General features: G+C 38.5%; 2 protein-coding genes across 2 annotated transcripts in view; one reads left to right on the top strand and one right to left on the bottom strand.

The window, feature by feature from the left end:
• The window catches only part of man1b1b (mannosidase, alpha, class 1B, member 1b), a 35,035-nt gene extending 26,947 nt beyond the window's left edge, over nucleotides 1-8,088 (top strand). Inside the window, exon 15 of the mRNA XM_034691437.1 lies at nucleotides 1,603-8,088. Within this exon, the coding sequence (XP_034547328.1) occupies nucleotides 1,603-1,809 (207 nt within the window). The 3' untranslated portion in view covers nucleotides 1,810-8,088. The remainder of the gene's footprint in view (nucleotides 1-1,602) is intronic.
• Nucleotides 8,017-21,340, bottom strand: dpp7 (dipeptidyl-peptidase 7). The gene is made up of 13 exons (XM_034691438.1): nucleotides 21,197-21,340; nucleotides 20,901-21,033; nucleotides 20,682-20,821; nucleotides 19,719-19,882; nucleotides 16,499-16,634; nucleotides 16,091-16,172; nucleotides 15,707-15,873; nucleotides 14,379-14,439; nucleotides 11,452-11,570; nucleotides 10,967-11,123; nucleotides 10,530-10,594; nucleotides 10,383-10,453; nucleotides 8,017-10,300 (listed from the first exon to the last, which is right to left on the bottom strand). The coding sequence occupies exons 1-13, from the start codon at nucleotides 21,281-21,283 to the stop codon at nucleotides 10,189-10,191; spliced, it is 1,494 nt and encodes a 497-aa protein (XP_034547329.1). The 5' UTR covers nucleotides 21,284-21,340; the 3' UTR covers nucleotides 8,017-10,188.
• Between the last annotated feature and the right edge of the window lie 4,248 nt (nucleotides 21,341-25,588).

Genomic DNA, 25,588 nt, shown 5'->3' with positions numbered 1-25,588 from the left:
GACCGATAGGCAACCAACGGCCCCTTTAAATCTACTCTTTTTCTAAAGAGAAGTCTACGTCTGATTCATGGTCAATTCTTAAAGGTGACATATCATGCAAAATGGACTTTTTAAATGTTCTCTACCTGAAACATGTGTCCCTGGCATGTCTACAAACCCCCCGAAAATGAAAAGACCACCTTTCTGTAAATGTGTGCTGAAACCAGCCGTTTCAGTTTTCAGTGTTTTTCATACGTCACAACGCCATCCGGTCTGTAACTGAAGTCAGAGCTCGGAGCTTGTTCAGCCCATAGACTGTATAAAATACAACTCAACCCCTCCTCCGTTTTTCATTACCTGCACACATGTGTGCTAACAAGGAGCTTAGGAGGGAGGCATGCTTGTTGTAGGCTGTCTTAATAAACACAAAGGTCAGTTTTACTCCCCACGTCTGCAGATTTGAAGATCTAGTGGATGATTTTTATTTTTCATGGAAAAGTGCTAGCGCTAGTTAGCATAGCCACATAGCTACATGTTCGTAGCTGTGTACCAAGACACACGTCGACATACTGACAAATAAAACAACAGGAAACACTAAATCTGTGACCAATGGTTCAGAAAGGTCCTGCTGCAGGCGCCTCTCCATCAGGATCAGATTCTGGATCAGATTCAGAGGGTTGAAGTAACGCGGGTCTGTGAGCAGCCAAAATGTAAACATTAGATCGACGTGCTGGACAGCCGAGGCCACATCCACTTCCTGAGGGGGCGTGGTCAGGGAGCTCATTCTCATTTAAAGGCACAGACACAGAAAACAGCCTGTTCTGAGCAGGGCTGAAAAAGAGGGGTTCACAGGCAGACCAAAATCTGATTTCAAAGTGCTTTTTTTTGAGCAATAAACTTTAAAGACATGTTTTGGGGCCAATATATTTTGATAAAAAAGAGCATAATATTTCACCTTTAAACGACATGCCATGTCCTCGTAAGTTTGAAGCTTGTGCCTGATGTCCCTGATTAGCATAGATATACGCCCCTTAAATACCCATATAAGGGCATGACATTGCAGTGCAACACAGAACTCACACAGGCTAGTGGGAGCAAGAGGGGAGATATTAGGAATGAGCAAATTGAATTAAATTAAACCGATCCTGCACTGAAATATGACTTATTTGATCTGAAACTGAATATCAGAATCATCTTAAAAACGTTGTGAGTGGGATTTAAGAATACATTTGATCTTAAGGACGGTTGGTGAATGAGGTCATAGTTTTATGCAAACAGCAGCTCTATGAAACAGAGACACCATCCAAACTGGACCTCCTGAAAACCAGAGATCACTGGACGCCTCTGCAGCATGCTTTGAAACAGTCTGATACCGACTTTGTGTCATCGATTTCAGCTTTAATAATAATAGTATAGAAACCATCTTCTTGCTGATGGTCTGGTTTGACTTTATGGGTCATGAAGAGGCGTCAGTGTTCCTTTCATTCTGTTTCACAGTCGGTGAAAAAACTCCTTACTGTGGCTTTAAAGTGACTCCACCCTCTGTGACTTTCCTAGGGGTCGGTGCTGATGAACGACTCTTCTTCTCACGCACAGATTTTATAAATGTGTTCATGTCCTCAGATTTCCTCCGGCGGCTACACCTCCATCAACAACGTGCGAGACCCGGACTACACGAGTCCTCGAGACAAGATGGAGAGCTTCTTCCTGGGCGAGACGCTGAAGTATCTGTACCTGCTCTTCTCCGATGACCCGGACCTCATCAGCCTGGACCAGTACGTCTTCAACACCGAGGCTCACCCCCTGCCTATATGGCCTTCCACTGAGTGACACAAACACACACAGGAAGTCCAAAAACTGCACATACGAGCATTACAAACATCTCAGGGACGTTCTGATCACACGATGATTCCTTTGTTGTGTGTGTCAGTGACAGGATGTTGACCACACGTGAAGAAATCCTCCTTTTCTAACTGAGTCTGATATTTGTACAAACAGCCATGGATAATCCACGCCAGTCTGCGGCTGAGCCTTTCTGTGTGAGACTGAGCGCTCATGAGCTTCTGCTAGTGACAGAGTTCACGCTCCAGTTCTCTGTCATCCGGACCGCGAATCAGCATTCAACGAAAACCTGATTGTGACTTGAATCGATGATGTCTTAACCACGTTTCAAAAAGACCAGGAGGAGGAGGAGGAGGAGGAGGATGGTCAGGTTGGACTGCAACACTTCAGTTTAAGGGTGCTCGTAGCTTACATTTCAGTTCCAGTTACATTCTTCACTTTCTTACAGACGTGATCGTTTCTCCGTCACGTTCACCTCCTGTCGTTTTTTAACCCCCCCCCCCCCCCCCCCCTGCTTCTTACTGTTACAGTGAAAGGAGGTGTAATGAAGGAAAGAGAGTGACACTTCTGCACGGTGTTCAGGGAAATCTATTTAGTGGGCTGTTTTTTTTAAGTGGGAACATTTAGCGCAACACAAACCCAGCTGCGGTCCAAACAGCCAATCAGGAGGGGTTATTGCTGCAGCAGCATCGTAGCACCAAACATCTCCGCTAGCATTCGGTGTCTGATTTAGCACCGCCAGCAGCTAAAGGGAGGCTTGACACTGTTGACACACACATCACAACTGGTGGTAGTTACGCTGTAGCTGCTCTGAATGCTGCTTCGTCACCTTTTGACGACCCCCAGCAGCAGCAGAGGATTTAAGGCTCTGTTGACGATGACAGCGTCCGAGTATTAGAGCTGCACGGTATGTGGTTTAAACACAAGAGGACCTAAAAGCACACCTCACCAGTTCGTTGTTTCTGTGGAGAAGTCCGTCTGATCGTACATCAGCGCAGCCCTCCATCAGAGCGCAGAGCGGACTGTGTGTGCAGGCGGCTTTTGAAGGAAGTCAGAAACAGCTTGATTCCAAAACATCTAAAAGTAGGATTATTACTGTTACTGAATTTTGTCTTTAATCTGAGAATTCGGACTTTAATCTCAGAATTCTGACTTTAATCTGAATATTCTGACCTCAATCTGAAATTTCTGACTTTTGAATTCTGTATTTAATCTGAGAATTCTGACTTTTCAATTCTGTCTTTAATCTGAGAATTCTGACTTTAATCTCAGGATTCTGATTTTTGAATTCTGTCTTTAATCTGAGAATTCTGACTTTTGAATTATATCTTTAATCTGAGAATTCTGACTTTAATCTCAGGATTCTGACTTTAATCTGAATATTCTGACTTTAATCTGAATATTCTGACTTTAATCTGAGAATTCGGACTTTTGAATTTTGTCTTTAATCTGAGAATTCGGACTTTAATCTCAGAATTCGGACTTTAATCTCAGAATTCGGACTTTAATCTGAATATTCTGACTTCAATCTGAAATTTCTGACTTTTGAATTCTGTATTTAATCTGAGAAGTCTGACTTTGTTCTCAGAATTCTGACACCTCACCTGTTCGTTGTTTCTGTGGAGAAGTCCGTCTGATCGTACATCAGCGCAGCCCTCCATCAGAGTCCAGAGCGGACTGTGTGTGCAGGCGGCTTTTGAAGGAAGTCAGAAACAGCTTGATTCCAAAACATCTAAAAGTAGGATTATTACTGTTACGGTTGCCCTAAGCAACAATGGTACACAGGCTCAACAGTGGAGACCGCAACATACAAGGACAGAAGGGACTCTGCACAAAGATGCCAACAAAACCTCATGCTTTATTTCAGAATCAGAATCAGAAATACTTTATTCATCCCACAGGGAAACTCAGTCATTAAAGTAAGAATATCAAATAATATTAATAGAAGAAAGTAACTGATAAGATATGAATACAAATACAAAGAAAATAATGATAATATAAGTTTGTACAGAAGACAAAATAAGCCATGTAGAAAATACTAAATTAAATAAAATAATACAAAAATTAAATAAAATTTAAAAATATTGTAAAATAGTAGAATCCCCTCCAAAATTAAAGAACAAATGTGATCAAAAGAAATAAGGGAAACAACAAGGGACTGGAGACCCCGGCCAAAGAAGGTGCTGGGCCAGCCGCGCACTGGACCGTCCCTCCCAGCACCTCACGCTAACCTAGACTGGGAATAACAAAATCTGAATCATAGGGGAAAAGAAAACCAATAACTAAACTACTTGAAATCTCCAGCCCAAACTAACACAACAAACAAAAACCCCAACAAAATAAACTTGTTTGGGACAAACAAAAAAGACAGGGAAAACAACCCAAACCCTCTTCATACGTGTGCCGTCCTGTGTCAGAGCGTGCCCACCTCTCTCTTCCACTTTTATCTTACCTCCCTCCTACCTGCAAGCTAATCGCACACAGGTGCACAGCCAGCAGAGGGGGGCGTGGCCAGAGGGACAGCAGAGAGAGAGAGAGAGAGAGAACCCCTGAGGAGCTGTACATAACAATTACTATAATTAATTTGTATTTAAATTAATTAGTGTGTTTCAAAAATTCCAGAAAGATATTGCACCTTTGTTTTTCCCTGTACTGTGCAGCTCTATGATTAGGGATGGTGACCGTTTCCATCACTGCCTGATGGTCTGACCCCGTACAGGACGGGGCCCTCAGGCTGGTTACCTGTGTAGCATTCAGCAGCCAGCAGCTGTCTGACTCTGAACCAACAGCCCCTGTGTTACACTTCCTGTGCGCTGTGAGGCGGCGTGTTTGCTCCTGCAGGGGGCGTCACTCCGTCTGTAGGTGGTCCAGTTAGGACTCTTCTCAGACAGCTGCAGTCTCCAGGACTCTGCTGTGAGCACGCTGTGAGTCAGCTGTGAGTACGCCCCTCAGCCCATGTTTTGCTGTTTCTCCATGATGCGTTCATGTCATATGGGAAATGTGACCATCCTCTGTGAAAATCCTTGAAAAAGTCAAGGAGAAAGTGTTGACTGCAGCACTATAAGTGGATGTTGCTGACCAGATGAAGAGTGAATGAGTTCGTTGTGAAGGGCTTTGGTTATGAGATTAGAATAAGGGCCGAGCTTAGAGAATAAAAATCAGGATGTAGATTATTTTGATCTTTCAATCGTAGTGACAAATATTAGAAATGAATGAATCAGAGGAAGCTAATACTTAAATGAAATCTTCCTGATAACCTCCTGAAGTCTTGTTTGTTACGATGACGAGGCTGTGTTTTCCCATATGACCTGAACGCAGCATCGTTACCTGGGGCTCAGGTGAGCTTGGTCTTGTTGCCCGGCTGCAGGTTTTTCTTCTGAACTGTGAAGCTTTGTAGTTTTCTGAGGAGCGTCGGTGCTCTCTTCTCTGAATGTTCTGCTTCTTTCTTCTTCTGTGGTTTTTCCTGGGTAAGGTGTAGCGTACTTTGGTTCTTACTATCAGTGATGAATTGTGAGGTATTGATTTGTTGTAATATATTGATTTGTAGTGTATATTTAAAGGTCTAATTGCAGCTACCTTCAGCTCTCCTGGCGGTGGGTAGTTTGACTTTTCTTTAGTAGCAGCAGCTTTGGAGCAGCTGCTCTCATTCCTGTAAATACTCTTTGTTTACTCAACGTGAAGTCGTCCATTTTCAAATCTTCATCCGTTTTTATTGAGACCAAACGTGTACATACTTTGTCCTGGGTGTTGTCTCACTCGTGCCTTTGCTGTTGCTTCAGACAACACTCACACAACTGTTACCTTTTAATGTCTTTCCTTTCAGCTCTTTTAGATTTACACATAGAAACCAGATGTGATGTGGACGCCCATTCCCACAGGAGCATGTGGAAACCAGAAGCCAGAATAATAAGATACAAATGATTATTATAGAAAATTCTGAACTATGAGAAAGAGTCAAAATTATGAGAAGAAGTCAAATAGTTATGAGATTAAATTCAAAATCATAAGATGAAGAGTTGAATTTATGAGATGATGGGTCGTAATTATAAAAGTACATAAAAAGTAATTTCAAAAGAGTCAAAATGATGACATCTCTATTACAAGATAACTTCAAAGTGGTGTGTGAAACTTAGGAAAAAAAGTCAGAAAGGAGATCAAAAGTCAAATTATATAAAAAAAATGATTTAACAAGAAGTCATAATCATGGATTAAAAAGGTCAAGATTATGAACCAAAAAAGTCCCAAATATGATCCTTAAAGTCCAATTAACAGAACTACAAAGTCAACAAAGTAGCTTAAAGTTTAAACATTTTGAGTTTTAAAAGTCTGAAATATGAGCTAAAATGTCTCAATTAGGTGCTTAAAAAAGTCCCAAATACAAACTGACAAATCCAAATTTGTGAAAGTCAAAAATTTTAGCTTAAAAAAGTAGTTATGATATAAAACAAATCTAAAGTATGAGTAAGTGTCAAAATGATGAGCTTAAAAACCAAAAAATATAAGCAGAAAAGTCAAAATGTTGAGCCTAAAAGTAAAAAACATGAGATTTTAAGTCAACATTATTACTTCAAAAGTCCCAAATAAGAGCTTAAAAGTCACAACTATGAGCCAAAAATGTTAAATTATGAGCTAAGAATAGAAAAAGGACATAAAAGAAGTTCTAAATATGAGTTCAAAACTCTGAATCATGGAAACAGAAAAAAAAGATACAGTGTGAACTCACAAGTCAAAGTTACAAGCTTTTAGTTCAACAGATGAGCTCTGAAAAAAAATGTTTAAATGAGAAAAACCAAAGTTGAGGAAATCTGACAAATAGGATGAGAGAAAATCTAAAACATTGAAATGTAATGTCAGATTAATTTTTAAAATGATCTGATTTAAGATGTGAGCAAAAGAATAATGGATGAGACTGTCTTTTAAAAGAAGATCAAATTTGAGATTAAGTTATGAGACAGTTCAAGTTGAGATCAGATTAATTATAAGATTAAAAGTCTAAAAGGTTCATTAAGAAATGGGAGAGTTTTGATTCTGAAATTAATAATAAACAAACTGATAATGTATAATCATGAGACTCAAGCTTGAAACAATATCAGTGAAAAAGTAACTAAAAAAAGAGCATAAAATGTGACTTTTATTTGATCATTTTGACTCATTTTCTTTTAATAATGATAATCTCAGATTTTATTCTATCACAGAGATCAGTTTTGATCTCTATCTTTCTGCAGGAATGGGCTCCGTAGTGAAAGGCTGCTGTGATCACTGCAGACGAGTATTTTTCCAGTCGAACAATGAAAAAAAGAGTGATATATTTATAGCAGTCCTTCAAAGCAATCATTAGCTTTACATAATACCAATCCCGAGCAGTGTGTTTTTAAATCCTGTGTATAAGGGCTCTGCGTGATCCCTCCCTGGATGTAGTCCAGCGTCATCCCCAAAGACGCACTGAGGATCAAATCACCGGTGTTTGATCTGTCCGGGGTTTTAAAAACGAAAGCCATTTTTCCAAAGCCACCTTTTTCTGGAGAAATAAACACAGTGAGGAGATATTTTCAGCTTTTTGATAACACTGTGTGAGTGTCTTTAGGATTCAAGTCATGGAGGACAGAGCAGGAGAGATTCTTCCTTTCATATTCCTGTTTTTCAGACGTTCATTCAAGGTAGCATCAAGTGGATTCATGTGAAAACGCAGTGACTGTGGACCTCCCAACAGAGAGAGAAACACTGCTCTCACATCTCATCACGGGGAGTGACAGGCTGACACTTTCACAGCCAGAGCTGCTGAGTGTGGGAGTACCTGTTAGTCATGTGTTTACAGGAACTATGGGTACTGTAAGTAGTTCTCCAGGAGCCACTTGTGGAACACACACTGCCATGTTCTTATCAACCTGTAGGTAGAGTGATCTTTGGTTCCAGAGTGCTGTGACCTCTTCACACTCATCATCACAAACATTCAGGAGGGCAAAGAGTACGTCACACATTCAGCTGCGGTTACATTTTAACTCGCGTTTTCAGACTCTGTAAATAAAGTTTGCAGGATTCTCTGTCGCAGGATTTTTGATGGTTGTGTTGAGTTCCAGAAACCACAGTGGGGTCAGTGGGGTCAGTGGGTGGTGGAGTCCAGTTCAGTCAGTGTTTTTTTTATTTTATTACAGTCTTTAAAAAACATACACAATGAATTGTTTACGTCACCTGGTGTACAATGAACGCTGGATTGGCTTTATTTTATAAAAGAAAACAATGTACAAATAAAAAGAGATTTTATTGAAACGTGTTCAATCATTGAGTCGTGACACACAGACATAAAAACACTTCCATGTCTCAGACACAGATCCCAAGACATGGGCGGACGAGACTGAAGAAACAGCGATGCACGTTACACAAACATTCAACCTCATCCAGAGTGATAATGCCGTAAAAGGAACCGCCTAATTTAATGAAAGGGCCGACTCTGCTTTGTCACATCCCGACATGTGAGCCGCCGCAACAATCCTAAAACTAAAAGATTTGAGCTCCAAAAAGTTTTCAAACAGCAACTCCAAAAGATTCACTGATGTTCAAGATCTGCAGAATATATATTGCACGGAAGTATGAGTCTGAATCTACAGAAGAGGATTAGAGCTACAGAAGAAGAAATTAATAAGGTCCATTTAAAAAATATATATATATTATGAGATAAAAATCAGAATTCTGACTTTTGAATCTGAGAATATTGACTTTAATCCCAGAATATTGACTTTAACCTCCTTATTCTGACTTTAATCAGAGAATTCTGTCTTTAATCTGAGAATTCTGACTTTAATCTGAGAATTCTGACTTTTGAATCTGAGAATATTGACTTTAATCCCAGAATATTGACTTTAATCTCCTTATTCTGACTTTAATCTGAGAATTCTGACTTTTGAATTCTGTCTTTAATCTGACAATTATGATTTTAATCTGAGAATTCTGACTTTAATCTCAGAATTCTGACTTTAATCTGAGAATTTGGATTTTTTAATTTTGTCTTTAATGTGAGAATTCTGACTTTAATGTGAGAATTCAAATTTTTGAATTCTGACTTTAATCTCAGAATTCTGACTTTAATCTGAATATTCTGACTTCAATCTGAAATTTCTGACTTTAATCTGAGAATTTGGACTTTTGAATTTTGTCTTTACTCTGAGAATTCTGACTTTACTCTGAGAATTCCGACTTTAATCTGAGAATTCGGACTTTTGAATTTTGTCTTTAATGTGAGAATTCTGACTTTAATCTGAGAAGTCTGACTTTAATCTGAATATTCTGACTTCAATCTGAAATTTCTGACTTTTGAATTCTGACTTTAATCTGAGAATTCTGACTTCAATCTAAAATTTCTGACTTTTGAATTCTGACTTTAATCTGATAATTCTGACTTTAATTTGAAAATTCTGACTTTTATCTGAAAATTCTCACTTTTGAATTCTGACTTTAATCTGAGAATTCTGACTTTAATCTCAGAATAGTAATAACAATTAAAGGACCTTAATCTTATTTATTTTGTCAGTGGCCCTAATCCTCTTCTGTATGAAACACAGTTCTTGCAGATAGTTTACAGCATGCAGGCTTCTTACACTTTAATTTCTTGCAAATTCATCCAAAGTTATGAAAGCTAGTTCTAATGGCCACCAGGTGTCGCTGTTTCAGTGTTTGAAGCTTCCCATCTCTCAGTAAAAACGGAGAGAAAGCACCAAAGCTTCATGAGACCTCCTCCGTCCATCACTACCCTGCTGTAAAAACAAGCTTCAGGTGTGAGTGGTGCTCTCACACAGCTGTGAATCCACGGTGTTACGAGGGATCAACAGCAAGGTGTCGATTATGAAACTGAAGCACCAGCCGCCTGCATCTATCTGCTTCATTTTAGTTGAATCATTTAAAAAATAAAGTACAAGCGATGTCAAAAGTGATGATGCGATATATGAAAATGGCTCCATGAATGTTCTAACCAAAGGCCAAGTGTGGGAGGAGAGGACGTGATTAAAATCCTAACTTCACTGGAACTAAAAGTTAGAATTCAGGAGCTGAGATGGTGAGACGATAAAAAAGAAAGAAGAATTTACTAAACAAACATTAAACTGACATGAAAAGGTCAGATTCACTGGCTCCAGCTTCATGCTCTTTGTATTCTGGGAGTGTTTTTGAGCAGATTGAAAATACGATGAAGTAAAGAAGTCGTGTTTTAGTGTGGGGAGCTTTCTGTGATTAGTTTTCTGTTCCTCTCTCTCTTTAAGGACTCAAATGTGCAAACAGTTTCCTCTCGTTTAAAATGACTTAAAGCTCATGTGCCGATGATTTCTCATGAGATCATTTCTTTTAATTATTAACAGAAGTCCTAAACCAAACAGTGCTTTAAGGCGACTTTCTTAATCTGATCCTCTCGTTGTCCACCCACTGAGCGATGAGGTCTGCTTCAGTCCTCCTCGCGATGATCACCGACACTGGATCTGCATCATTGGACCCTCTGAAAAACAACAACAGGGACATGTTTGGGTTTGTCTCCTGAGAGTTAAATAAAGGATCAAGATGAGTCCGTCATGCCGTACCTCAGATCCAGGTGATGGGCTCCTCCTGAGATGTTGATAGCTACGAGTGACGGGCTGATGGACTGACGGATCTGAACAGCAGAGGTGAGAATATGTCAGTTCTGTCAGAGGTGAGCTCACAGGTTACTCGGGTGTTAGATCTCTTACCCCTCCGTTCGCCCACGGGTCCAGGTTTCCATTCGAGAAGATGATGTTGCTGGTTGAGGAGAGATCTGAAAACAGGTGAAAGGGTCAAACATCATGCTGTCCTGAAGAAGACCTGACACTAGAGGCTGAGACAAAAACTACATTCAAATGTAAGCTGAGGAAAGAATCAGCTGAGAGTTCAACTTCTGCACAATCTGACTCTTTGCATCCAGGCGAGTCACCTCCTGCTGGCCATGAGCAATACTGCAGGTATGAGACGGTGGCTCAGAGGCTCAACACGGCTGATGCATGACTCTGTGAACTCCCTGGTTTGTAGTCCAAACAGGACTCTGTCGTTACGCTTATTGGTATTTGGATCCAAGGTCTCAAACCACCTCTGTTAGAAGTCTAAAAGTCTAAAGGACAGAAGGGTGTGTGTGTTTGTATTTGGCGCTCACCGTCACCAAAGAACTGAGTTTTGAGCCATTTAGGTCGGGGCGTCACGCCCCAGCGTTTGTAGCAGTACTGCTCTCGGTCGCTCTCGCTGAAACTCAGAGCGGGAAACATGTCGGTCTCATTGTTGCTCTCGTAGCACATGCTGATCTCCGTGCACGCCTGTGAACAACAACAACAACAACAGGAGCACCGTTAGGATGGTACACAGAACCAGAAACTGACTCTGTACTTCAATAAGTCTGGATCATATCAAAACTTAAAGTGCTCTCCTATTTTTCATTCTAATGGATGAGTGCAAGTGATGAAAACAAGATCTGTGAGTACTCGTAGTACTTAGATCAGACCGTCTGTCCTGAAGCTGTGGACTACAGACATCTACATGTAGAACAGGTCTAGGTAAAACACACTTCATCATTACAGACCTGAACTGATCCTGCTCTGACATCATGATCAGATTAAAGCACATGTATTCTGGTTGAAGGAGTACCTGGTAGTCCCAGGCCAGGCTGTCGTAGCCGAGTCCACAGCCGGTGGGATCGGCACACTCCATGAACAGACCGTACAGGTCCAGACAGGTCAGGGTGCCGGTGGTGTTGTACACGATCCCTGCAGGACAGAATCACAGAATCACGATAGATATGACTGGATTTTAAAATTGATACACATCTTGAGTATTAGCAACCGGCCAGAGTTTTAACAAGGAAAAATAAATCAGATCACATAACTCCTCTTTTAAAAACTCTGCACTGGCTCTCAGTTACTTTTAGAATTGATTTTAAAGTACTTGTTCTTGTTTTTAAAGCTCTTAACAGCCTCGCTCCTCCATACATTTGATGTTCCAGCTCAATCACTGAGGTCCTTGAATGCTTCCTTTTTAAATGTTCCTCATGTGTCTCACACAGGCATCGGCCAGAGAGCTTTCTGCTATTACGCCCCTAAACTCTGGAACACTCTGCCTCTGGACATCAGAACACCGAGCTCTCTGGATGTTTTTAAAAGTAAACTTTAGACTTACCTTTTTAATCTAGCTTTTAATTTGGAGTCATTTCTTTTTAGCCCTGGACTGCATTATTATTATTTGAAGCATTGCTTTCACATTTATTTATCCTATTTCAATATTTATTTATTTATTTATTTATTTATCTAATTATTTTTTGTATTCATCTGATCTTGTTAACTCTACCTTATTTTTAACTTTTCTTTCTACTCTAACTTATTTTATTAATTTTACTGTGTTGATTTTATTTTATTTTGATACGGACGTACTGGACTTCAGCGGCAACAGCTTCTACTACTCGTCTCATCACTATCACCTCTCTCTCTTACTCTCCTCTATCTGTCTTTCAAGACCCAACTCAGTCGAGGCATGATGGCTGTCTAACATGAGTCCGGTCCTGCCTGAGGTTTCTGCCTGTTAAAAGGAAGTTTTTCCTCACCGCTGTAACTAGCTAAATACTGCTATGAGCAATGCTCATGATGGATTAAGGTGGGGTCAGACTGAGTCTTACCCTGTCTTGAAGTTGGGTCTCTGTTCATAATTTGACATAGAGTGGTCTAGACCTCCTATGTTTGTAAAAGCGTCTTGAGATAACGTTTGTTGTGATTTGGCGCCATACAAATAAAGATTGATTGATTGATTGATTGATTATTTTTACGTAGTTTATTTATAATAATGCCTTTTTCCCTTCTTCCCGCTTCACCCAAAAAGCCCTGCGCATAGCAGGCGACCCCTCCCACCCGTATCACAGCCTCTTCAGCCTGTTGCCATCAGGAAGGAGACTACGCAGTCTCCAGGCCAGAACCAGCAGACTGAGAGACAGTTTTATCCACCAGGCAGTCAGGATGCTGAACTCTCCCTGTTTTGCTCCCTCGTCCCATAGTGCCCCTTTCACAGACTTAACCCAATCACTTATTTTTAAGTATTTTATTTATAATCATGTCTTTTATAATTTCCCTATATTGATTTTAATTTTATTTTTAAGTATTCTATATATCATCATGCCTTTTATAATTTTACTGTATCGATTTTATTATATGTATTTTATTTATAGTCATGCCTTTTTTAATTTTACTGTATTGATTTTATTTTAAGTACCTTATTTATAGTCATGACTTTTTAAATTTTACTGTATTGATTTTATTTTATTTTTAAGTACTTTATTTATAGTCATGCTTCTTTAATTTTACTGTATTGATTTTATTTTATTTTTAAGTACATTATTTATAGTCATCCTTTTTTTTTTTACTGTATTGATTTGATTTGATTTTTAAGTATTTTATATATAGTCATGCTTTTTTAATTTTACTGTATTGATTTGATTTGATTTTTAAGTATTTTATTTATAGTCATGCTTTTTTAATTTTACTGTATTGATTTGATTTGATTTTTAAGTATTTTATTTATAGTCATGCTTCTTTAATTTTACTGTATTGATTTTATTTTATTTTTAAGTACATTATTTATAGTCATCCTTTTTTTTTTTACTGTATTGATTTGATTTGATTTTTAAGTATTTTATATATAGTCATGCTTTTTTAATTTTACTGTATTGATTTGATTTGATTTTTAAGTATTTTATTTATAGTCATGCTTTTTTAATTTTACTGTATTGATTTGATTTGATTTTTAAGTATTTTATTTATAGTCATGCTTCTTTAATTTTACTGTATTGATTTTATTTTATTTTCATGTATTTTATTTTTGGGCTTTGGGCTGCATGTTTATATGTATGAAAGGTGCTTTTTAAATAAAGTTAAGTTGAGTGAAAACTCGTTTTAAAGGTGAAAATCCAAAAATCCAATCCACTCAAACTCTGAAGTCATTCACTGAAGTATGGATGCAAAACAACAGCTGTTCAGAGAAACACAGTGACTTGTTTATTTACTCTTTATTCTGACAGGACAGATGGACGGCAGAGTCTCCAAGAATAGTGAGTTGTAATAAACTGCATGACCTTGTTGACAAAACAAAACTCTGTGTTTGATAAAGTGGAGCAGTATTTGAGTTGCTGCAGCTTTTTGTTGACTTAAGTTGATTATTTCAGTGGAGTAGAGATATGAAACATGTTGGTTTGCTGTATGGATCAGAAGTGACAGTTTTTTTTCTGATTTGTGTTCTGACTTTGGTTTTTAGTGAGAAATTAAACTAAAATATTCTTTAAAAAACATTAAAATACGAGACTACTGAAACAAATACAGGACACATCTTTGGTTACTCATAGCAGAAGGTTTGATAAGCGTGTTATAAGGGATATAAAAGGTGAACACTGCCCTCTGGTGTCAGATGACTTAAACTACATGTAGTCCTGTAATGATTATACACTAAATAAAAAAAGTCTGAACCAAATGATTGAAGTTAAAAACAGAAGAATAGTAATCTGCTGTAAAGAGAAACAGAGTCTAGTGTCTGAGTACCTGCAGTGTTCCTGAGGTTAGCCAGCAGGTCGGGTCCTCTCAGCATGGTTTCACAGGCCACCTGAAAACACACACACTCAGTCACTCTGCTCATTACACACACATTTATACCCTTTAATATGTGTTCATGCTTTCTGTAAATGCATGTTTGGTTTGAGTTGATGAGATGCATTTAACATGACATTGAGCAACAACATGAATCATTTATGCAAAGAAGAATGAGAAGATGAAGCAGAGCTAGAACACCGCTGATTCACATCTGTGGTCGGTCATGAAAGTGACGTAATATTTAAACTTTGAAGATTCTGCACACCAGCTGCAGCTCAGAAAACACCTGAGAACACTAGACGCAGTGACGTGATGCCTGCATAAACAGTTCTCAGACGTGATGGATGAAGTGAGAAGACGGACAGCTTCACTAAACTGCAGCCTGTTGAACCTCTCCTCCTCCAAAAAGTTGTAGCTCTTATTTCCAGATCCAAAAACGATCAGATTTAAAGCCTGATCGTTGATCTGTGAGATTTGTGATCCATGAACCCCTACCTCCCAAGGAGAACTGGCCTTGCACCAGTACACCTCTAACATGACACTTCCACCAGATCCATGTCCGGTCTGTCTCCGATCCGCTGCGGTCCGGCTCCGTGCTCTCTCTCCATCAACACCCACCGGTTGTGTTTTCAGAACGCAGCACAGAGCAGGACCGCCGGACAGCTGGAGTCATGTGACTGAGGTTTTCCCACGGTAATCCCTGAATCAAGGATTCTCCTCCTCCTTCTCTCCTCATCCATGTTGTCTTTCTGGTCCTCTGAAAACCTCTGACCTGTTGACTCCAGGCCTGGCTCCGCTCATCATGACGGTTTGTTGTTGTAGTTAAGTGAAATACGATCTGGTGATAACACAGAGTGTTTTATTCTGAAAATTAACCGGATGTTTTCATTTTGTTTTGGTGAAACCTGACTTCCTGTCCCCCTCCATCTGCTCTGTTGAGATTGATGCGTCGTGCTCCGGCATCCGGCACAAATAGAAGTCTTGTGTATCTGATCTGGAGGGCTCCGGCCTGCTGGATCAGAGACGCAGCCGAAATGCAAAGGAACGGATCCAGTGGAAGTTAACACATTGGCTAGAATAGAAACCTATCAGATCAGGTGCCTTGACCGGACACAGATCTGGTGGAATTTGGCCGTTACTCTCACGTTCAGCATCATAACGTTCCTCTGTTTGTAAAATCATCATTTCTAGATTTTTTAGGTCAGAAAAAGTATCTTCTGTTTATTCTTCTTGGCAGATTTTCAAAGTCTAAAGGTCTAAAGGTAAAACGTGTGATTTACCTTGACGGGGTTAGCAGGCATCTTGCCCATGAAGTATGTGCTGTAGGGGTAATCCAGCATAGCCATGAGGGTGAAGGCGTTCCTCAGCAGCAGGTACAGATGCCTGATGTCCTGCTCAGTCGTTGGGACCTTACAGAGCAGGAACTCAGACTGGATGTGACTGAAAACTGATCACAAACACACAACAGGTAGGTTGATATCACAACTACACGTCTACATGTGTGATGTGATCTCTACACACTTTCACAGTCTGATCCAAGACAACGTCAGGGACAGAGGCTGAGACTGAGACATGAGGATGTAAGTTGGTCGTGCATGGAGAGGTACGTTTACCGTTTCATCTTTTCAGGATCATCAAGAATCATCATCATCACACAGACTCACCTCGGTTATCGGCTAATTCTTTGAGCTCATGGAAAGCACTTCTCACGGCGTTGGTGCATTCAGGGGCCACTTTCTCAAAGTCCTTGAAAAGAGAAATACGGTTCAGGTTTAGAACTGTTCCAATGGAAGTACAGAGATTACGTTTGTATACGACCACAAGCTGAAATGAATATAAGAGCAATGCTGTCAGTACAGAGATGAAAATAGAAACAAGATCAACAAGCTGACTCCATGAGGATGAGATAAAGAAAGAATGAAACAGGTTCAAAGATTTAAAACAAACAAACTTACAGCGGGATGGGTGGAAGGAAGGAAGGAATCAAAATGAAGAGAGGAACAGAGGGCAGACTGCAGACTAATAAAACAGCACACAGTTCAATCAGAGAAGAGAATCATGTAAGAACTCACATTAGTAACGTCTCTGAAGAACTGTGCAGGGTCTCCCATCCCCGCAGTGGACCTGACGGGGGCGCTGGCAGCCAGAGCTCCAGTCACAATGTTGGGATACTTCAGTCTCATGTAGACGGACAGCATCCCACCGTAACTGCAGGAAGAGATTTCATCAAACAGGGCATGTATGTAACTGAGAGTGTCATCTCTCATTCCTGTTATCAACAACAACCGGGGAGGAGCTTGTTTGATTTTAACAACATTACAGATATATTATATTATATATATTATATCTGTAATTTATCATAACAGATAATACAATTTTGAATCTGGCGGTCAAAATGACCCCTCATGGCCTTTCTAGTAGAAACTGAATACTAGCCCTTCTAGTTTTAAAGCCTGTACCCGCTGTGAGGGGGGTCAGTGTGAGACCAGACGACTGACACACACTGAGGAAACATCCTCTCTTTACATCTAACAGCAAATACTCACAATTAGTGACACATACCACTGCCAAAAGAAAGCAGAAGGAGATTTTATCTACAGAAAATGCTGCCTTGGCACATCCAGATTAAATCAGTTACGAGATGTTCCTTTTTGCCAGCAGAGGGCGCCAAAATCAACTCAAACCTAAAGTTCCTTTCAGCAGCTTTAAGGAACAAACTCTCCTCATGAGTCGTTTCCTCTGCAGCATGAAGTCATGAACGCACACATTCAGCCTGATTAATCCACATAATCCTAACTCCAGCGGGTATAGTATTGAACTTCAGTTCATAAATATTAAAAAAGGACAAACTTCCTTAGAGCCCATATAGAGCCCAAAATGTAACTTACCTCACTCATTGTTGTTTTTGTTTTTGATTGGGATTATTTTTTTTTAGAAAAATTATAAATGTAATCTCTTGAAATGAACTGAATTCCTTTAGAGAATTAAGATTAGAGTAATTTAAGGATTTAGTAAAGATTAATGCTGTGCATGACTTCAGTCCTGTGACTCTCACAAAGCACCACAAACATTTTCACTTAAAATATATAAATCAGACATCCTGTTATACGACGACGTTTTCTTCATAGTCTGACGCTCAGACGTTTGATCTGCTGGAAACAGAGTCGGGTTTGATGCCACGTAGGTTTTATACGTACGAAGAATATGTCAACGTGTTTCAGGGCAAAAACATCCAACACTGATGTTCAATAGAAATTTAAAAAAGGGACATTTATAAATGTTAAAAGCTTTTTAACAGCAGTACAATGACTGTGGAGAACAGTTAACAGAATTAAATAAAAATAATGAAAACTATAAAAACAGAACATGTTGTTAATATGTAGAAGAGGTGCAGCAGAGAGCAGGACGTGTGTGCAGGAAGTGGCAGGATGATGTGAGAGCAAAGCCTATCAGGGGGAGTGAAAAAAGACGGATCATTCTTAGGTCCAGTGTGACGGAATATTTCAGATCCCTTCATCTTCACACGAATCATTGCATTCTGTACAATAAGGTTGGCTGGCCCTCTCTCCATGGAAGATGTAATATCCATTGGAATCTTTTTATCTATAAAGCTGTTTTAGGACAATTACCACCATACCTCACTGAACTTCTTAAATACCCAGACCGTTTTAATCAGACTCACACCTCAAACCAGCTGCTTTTGCATGTTCCTCAAGTTCGGTCAGAACTGGGAAACACTGCCTTTTGTTTCTCTGCCCCTGACTCCTGGAACAAGTTGCAGCAGCGTCTTGAATTAAATGCACTTTTAACTTTCGGACAATTCAGAATCCTAATTTTTAACCTTTTAACCCGCTCTGCAACTGTTTTAGCTAGGTTAACCTATATTAGTGTATCATTTGTATCATCGGCCCTTCTTATTTTAGTGCTTTTATAGTCAATCCCCAACACCTCCTTTTATTATTTGATTTGGATCTTTTAATTGTTTTTTTTATCCAATTCAAAAATGCATTGTTGCTTGTTTGTGACTGTTTTTTAAATGTCACTGTAAATGACTCGATATCATTGTAAATGAGGGTTGCCCCTCAATGATCTCTCGAGTATAAATAAAGGTTGATTGATTGATTGATTGATTGATTGATTGATTGATTGATTGATTGATTGATTGATTGATTGATTGATTGATCTTAACATCACTGGGATGTTAAGGTAACTTAGTTTGACACTCTGGATGCTTGTTACTGTAGTTTAAAAACAAAGAGGGACTCCTGGCTTTGAGTTTAGATGTTTAGGTGTTTTTAAAAGTAAACTTTTTAATTCAGCTTTTAATTTGGAGTCATTTATTTTTAGCCCTGGACTGCATTATTATAATCACTGCTTTAACATTTATTTATCTTGTTGAATTATTTATTTATCTATTTGTTTATATTCAACTCTACCTTATATTTAACTTTTCTTCCTACTCTTACTTATTTGAATAATGTTACTGTGTTGATTTTATTTTATTTTATTTTTAAGTATTTTATTTATAATCATGCCTTTTATAATTTTATCATTGCTGTTGTTTTCTGTCTCTCTGTTATTCCGTGAAGCACTTTGTGCTGCATTTTTCTATGTATGAAAGGTGTTATATAAATACAGCTGAGTTGAGAACATGAAGGTTAAATGTTGGAATTTTATACTTTTTAAGGAAACAGACAAATAAAAAAAGTGTTTTCTTTTAGTCTGCACTTTAAAAGAGCTTCATTCACATCAAGGTTCAAATGATCTACTGATTCTTTACTTATATGTTTTTTTTACATATTTATTTACATTTAGCAGATTTTTTTATTTTATTTTGCCTTTAAATTTCACTTTTCGTTGAGCATTATTTGTTTAAAGGTCAAAATAAATGTTAATTTTAAATGTACAGAATAAAAACTTATAAACCAATTTAAAGTTTGGCTTGATGTTTCTCTGATTGTTGCTGTTATTCAGTGCTTTCAAACAAAACAGTAATTTATGAATCTAATGCTTTTTGTGTGAGTTCTTGGATTCTGTCTGGAGCACTAAGTGTAGTATCAGCCTCCGTCTGATGGACTGATTGATTGAATAAATAGTACAGTCGCTTGCTACACCTGCTTCTTTTGGTTTGTGAGTAACACTAAGTGGAATATTTAGATCCTGGACAGTCTGAATAACTCACAGATCACTTCAGGAGGGATGATCTTTAAAGCCCACACATACAGAAGTATCATCACAACAAACCACCTGAGTGGATCACATTCAGATGAGAGAGGGTGGAGTGGATCATACCTGCCCCCGAACACGATGACGGGACACTGTGTGGCTCCCAGCTGCTCCCTCAGCTCAGTGAGCATGACGGCGTAGTCGGCCAGCGCCTGCTCCACCGTCAAGAGGCCGATCTGAGGGATGAGGAACGAGTCTTTGCCGAACGGCTGAGATCTGCCATAAAATCGCTGGAGGAGGGAGAGGAAGACAAAAAGTGTCAGCTGATTCAAACCTGTGTTTCTTAATTATTTACAAATCTGTTTCAAGCGCAAGGACCTGCTCGAATGTAGAAGCACAAAGAAATATGTAGACCAGATAAGATTACATGTAGAGAATAATATTCAGAGCTGCAGAGCCTTCGTCTGTTTCACCAAAACAACATTTGCAACCAAAGAAATTATAATCAACAAATCATTTGGTAACTTTTTTTTGCCAGAATGTCCAAACTTTGCCTGACCCAGCATCTTACATGAACAGATCTGCTGTTTTCTGTCATTTAATAGAAGTAAAATCTCTGGATCTGAAAAAAGAAGATTAAAAATGACTGCTTGTTTTTTTTTAATTGTGACAAACATCTCAACTTTCTGAGTAAGTAATCAGTAAAATGATCAGCACATTAACAGGCACTATCTTTGTCAGTCAGATGGAACAAAAATTAAGGTGATACATTTTAAAATATACTTTTAAAGTAGTTCTGAAGCTGTAATTTCAAGCAACAGATTCTACCTAAAGGGCAAAGAATGTGTGTTCATTTTCACACTTTTACAAACTGACTACATCCAGTAAAGATGTGTGTGTGTTCAAGTGACTGCAGCTGAGTATGCATCTTGAGAAAGAAGAAATACAAATTTTGTGGAGTTAAAATTAGCTGACAGTGTGAGTCAAACTTTGACCGTCCACTTCCCTCTTTGTCACATGATGTGCAAACTTCTGCAGGATAAGCAAATGTTAGATCAGATGTGATTTGTCCTGGTTTTGTCCTCTTACATGTTCAGCAAATATAACCAAGGCTCTCTGCTGAGCAGCCAGCTCAGTGATGAATCCTGAGTTGAGAGCAAACTCCCAGATGTCACCCTCATTGCCGGTGTAGAAGAAGATAGGGCCGTAGCCTTTCTTCCAGAAGTTATCTAAATGAAAGGGGACAGAAATAGGAGTCAGGAGATTGTTCATGTTGGTGTGGGACCTTTAAAGTAAACCCTGACCCACCTATGAGGAGGTATCTCTGGTTGAAGGTCCCGTTGCCCATGCTGTTGAAGTTGAAGTGGTCCAGAGTCTGTGTGAAGAACAGCTCTGTGATGTGTGGCACTCTCTTGTCTGAGTCTCCATGGTGTTTTCTGGACTGTAACAATAATAAAATCATATTTAACATGTCAATACATCACTCTGATGTTCAGAAGTACAAGTTGAAGTAATCTTCTATCACGAGAGGAACAGCACGAGACAAAGTTTACCCGAACACGTTTCAAAAAGAGAAATATTGGATATAAAACAGTGAATGTTACCTGGTAATGACTGTAGGGCAGCGCGTGCAGCACGTGTACACACAGCAGGGTCACTGTGACGGTGAATAAAGATAGTTTCTTACTCATGTTTCAGGGTTATGTTGCAGAAACTACCACAGTTGGATTGACTGCATCTCACTACACTGCGCATGCGCTATTTCCACGTGACGCATGACTTCTGTTTTCATCTGTGCTGCGTTCAGGCGCATCTCGTAAGGTACAGTTAATACCCAGCGGTAAAAGTAACGGATGAACAAATGGCGGGGAGCAGGATATATCAACAAACACAAATACATTTCACAGAACAAAAATACATTTCACAAAACAAAAATGCATTTCACAAAAGACAAATAGATTTCTCAAAACAGAGATAAATTTCACCAAACAAATACATTTCACAGAACAAAAATACATTTCATAGAACAAAAACACATTTCACAGAACAAAAATACATTTCACTGAACAAAAATAAATTTCACAAAACACAAATACATTTCTCAAAACAGAAATAAATTTCAAAAAACAGAAATACATTTCACAGAACAGAAATACATTTCAAAAAACACATATACATTTCACAGAACAGAAAGAAATTTCAAAAAACACAAAAAATTTCACAGAACAAAAATAAATTCAATCAAACACAAATACATTTCTCAAAACAAAAATAAATTTCACCAAACATAAATACATTTCACAGAACAAAAATACATTTCTCAAAACAGAAATACATTTCATAGAACATAAATAAATTTAACAGAACAAAAATTAAATTTCACCAAACACAAATACATTTCACAAAACACAAATACATTTCTCAAAACATAAATTAAATTTCACCAAACACAAATACATTTCACAAAACACAAATACATTTTTCATGACAAAAATAAATTTCACAAAACACAAATATATTTCACAGAACCAAAATACATTTCACAAAACACAAATAGATTTTCGGAGAACACAAATACATTTCACACAACAAAAATACATTTCACACAACAAAAATACATTTCACACAACAAAAATACATTTCACAAAACACAAATAGATTTCACAGAACAGAAATTTAATTTTACCAAACCCAAATACATTTCAGAGAACAATAATACATTTTTCAAAACACAAATACATTTCACAGAACGCAAATACATTTCACAAAGCCGGATGGGGTACCATTGTCCTACCCTTTCTGGTTTCGTGAAATGTATTTCATGAAGGATTTTGCTGATATTAATGTTTTTCTCTTCAGTATTTTGCAGCCTTAAGTTAATATTTCACAGATACAAATGCCCATTCTAAATAAATGATGTGGTGTAGCTGCTGACAGGGTGATATACATCTCAGGGCCAGGCTAAAAAAAGAGTGACTCTCTGAGGGAGGTGATGAAAAGTGTGAAGGCCACAGGCAGAAATAACTGATGCTCTGTGTGTACCTGAACCCTGCGCTGCATGTGTGATCAGCAGGTTATGATGTGGGCAAGAGAAACTGCCAAACGTGACATATATATACACGCTACCAGTCAAACGTTTGGAAACACCTTCTCATTCAAGGGTTTGTATTTATTTAAATTATTTGAAACACTGTACATTAATACCAAAGACATCAAAACTATAAAAGAACATATATGGAATTATTTAATTTTTAAAAAAGTGTTAAACAAATCAGAATATGTTTTATATTTTAGATTCTGTAAAGTAGCCCCCTTTTTCCTTCATGACAGCTTTGCACACTCTTGGTATTCTCTCAGTCTGCTTCATGAAGTGGTCTCCTGGAATGGTTTCTAATTAACATGAGCCTTGTCAAGAGTTCATTTGTAGAATGACTTGCCTTCTTAATGTGTTTGAGACCATCAGTTGTGTTGTTCAGAGGTAGGGTTAGTACACAATGGATAGCCCTATTTGACTACTGTTGTAATCCAGATTATGGCAAAACCAGATTATTTCATAGTTTTGATGTCTTCAGTATTAATCTAAAATGTTATAAATAATTAAAATAAATAAAAAACATGGAATGAGAAGGTGTGTCCAAACTTTTGACTGGTAGTGTATGTATCTATAACATCTCTTACTAATCCAGCTACCAGCACTGGCTTTGTTGAAGCAACTATCAACAAATGCCACACTCGTCAGCACCAGAATTTGTGGGCGGTTCAATTCATATTTTTATTACTGTGGGCCTGAAATGTCTGTTATATGTCGTGTTTAAGCTGTAGTGCAGCCACCTGCCACTAGGAGGAGTGTAGTTGAACTCTGGTTATTCCCAGAGGAAAATTTTACTGCTCAAGGCTTTCTCTTTTAAGTCTCCGGAGACAAAATTGAGATTCTCACTTCATCTTCATTCAAGTTTCAAATTGTTCTCATTGGTTTCTCATTAGTTTCTCCTAAAATTCACTAGGAGAAATGGTTGAGACCATGACATGAGTCTTATTTGAGACTTAAATGAGAGATCTCATTAATGGCTCATTTTCTTCTCTTTTTTTAAATATATTTTTGGCCTTTTTGTCTTTATTTGACAGGACAGCTGAAGAGAGACAGGAAATGTGTGGAGTAGTGAGCGGGGGAAGACATACCGGCGACCCATGCAATGAGGACTATAGCATCTGTATGTGGGGCGCTTAGACCGCTAGGCCACCAGCGCCCAAAAGAATCCACCCCTTTAATTGTAATAATCTGACTAAATCTGGTCAGCCCATATTTTAAATAAAAGGTCTGTCATACCTGGGATGAAATCTCTATCTTTTGCAATTTCTCTCAAATCCACTAAATCTTTGTGAAGTGGTTTTGTTCCAAACAGACTTGTAAAGGAAGGACCATATTGTAAAGTCAAAGAAGAAATCATTTGACATCTAAATAGCTGATCTGAAGTGGTTCAAATGTTTGAATGAGAATTGTAAGTTTGTGGACAATTACATTGAAATCTTAATTTTGCAGGGCACTATAAATGTTCATGAAAAGATGAGCTCAGGCTCTTTCTTTGCTCCATCTGAGCTCAACTTGAGACACAAAAACTGAGTCTGACAAAAACAAATGGATGAGGTTAGATTGAGACAATTGAGAGAGCTCCCTGATTTCTCCACCTGAGCTCAAAAGGAGTCACAACACTTGAGAAATAAATACCTGAGAATCATTTCAGATTTTGATGAGATCTCGTTTTGAACTGAAAGGGAGACTAAGCTGAGACTTTTTGCAACTTTTGTCTGGAGGCAAGAATGAGAAACAGGAGACATAAGCTATAGTCTCATTTTGCTTTCAAACAGATCTCATTGTTGTCTAGGAGACATAAATGAAACACTAAATTTATTTTCCTATGGGTTGTTATGCTACTACAATGATCAGATGTAAACAACAACGTGACAGATGTGATCTGGTAGCATGATGTGGTTTGTCAGAATCTTGACCCTTGTTGCAGTGGTCGCAGGTTCGACTCCCGACCTTGACCATTTGCTGCATGTCTTCCCTCACTCTCTACTCCCAACATTTCCTGTCTCTCTCGCGCTGTCCTATCCATATCTGCAATTTGACATTGGCTGTTTTCAAAACGGCCTGCTACATACTACCAACTAATGTAGTAGGCAGTTAGTATTGCCTACTACATACTGCATTTGAATTTAGTCTGTAGTATGACTGTTCTGTTTGATCTGTGTTGTAGTACGCTGGGCCAGACATCACTGAATTTCCAGTTTCGGAATGCAGAAGTAAACAACAGCAAAGCTGATAGTGAAACTGCTTCTTTAGCATCACTTATAATTCAAAAAGTTAAGAAGTGGTTTGTATGGAATTTAATAATTTTCATAGCACCTAAAAACTGAGCGCCTCACATGAAAAAAACAAGAGAAAAGAAAAAGCCGAACGAGCGCTGTGCATTGTGGGAAAGAGTATGTGAGGCAGACCTGAGATGCATACTGTGAAATTTTCCTGAATCAGTAGACATCCGGGGAGTTTTGGCATACTGCAGATTTTGCTCTTGTTCACATACTACATACTGAATTTTGACCAAATCAGCACGTACTGCTAGTATAGATGGTTTTGGAAACAGCCATAGTTTAACCACAGACTCTGTGACCCCATGTTTAACCAGGTTAAATAAACTGTTAGTTGTTTTCTGAGTCTTTCCTCATTCACCAGAATCTTAATTTCCTTTTCTACAGCTTGGAAATTAGCTTCACGATGAGACATTCCTGATTCGGATGCATGACATGAGGTCAAATTTAATTTCTTGTGCTGTTTATCTTTGTCTAACTTACTTGGTTGCTTCCTGGCTGTGCTGGGGCCCCTGTGCTGAGGGGCCTCTCTGTGGTTATTTTACTGCACTTCTTCTAACGCACCCCTTTCCGAGAAGCTTTTACTTGTTTTTAAACTTTATAACCTTATCATTTTTATGCCAAAC

Source organism: Notolabrus celidotus, chromosome 9 (assembly GCF_009762535.1).
Source record: "Notolabrus celidotus isolate fNotCel1 chromosome 9, fNotCel1.pri, whole genome shotgun sequence".
In the NCBI taxonomy this organism is placed as follows: Eukaryota; Metazoa; Chordata; class Actinopteri; order Labriformes; family Labridae; genus Notolabrus; species Notolabrus celidotus.
The sequence above is the reverse complement of the archived record's forward strand: the minus strand, read 5'-3'. Positions and strand labels throughout refer to the sequence as shown.

What these genes read in the sequence shown, in the direction of transcription:
- dpp7 (XM_034691438.1), bottom strand. Translation starts at nt 21,283, where the DNA reads ATGAGTAAGAAACTATCTTTATTCACCGTCACAGTGACCCTGCTGTGT. An exon ending in TGGTTATATTTGCTGAACAT is followed by an intron (nt 19,883 to 20,681) that starts GTAAGAGGACAA and finishes TCCCTCCTCCAG; the next exon opens with CGATTTTATGGCAGATCTCA. An exon ending in TCTTCAGAGACGTTACTAAT is followed by an intron (nt 16,173 to 16,498) that starts GTGAGTTCTTAC and finishes TCTCTTTTCAAG; the next exon opens with GACTTTGAGAAAGTGGCCCC.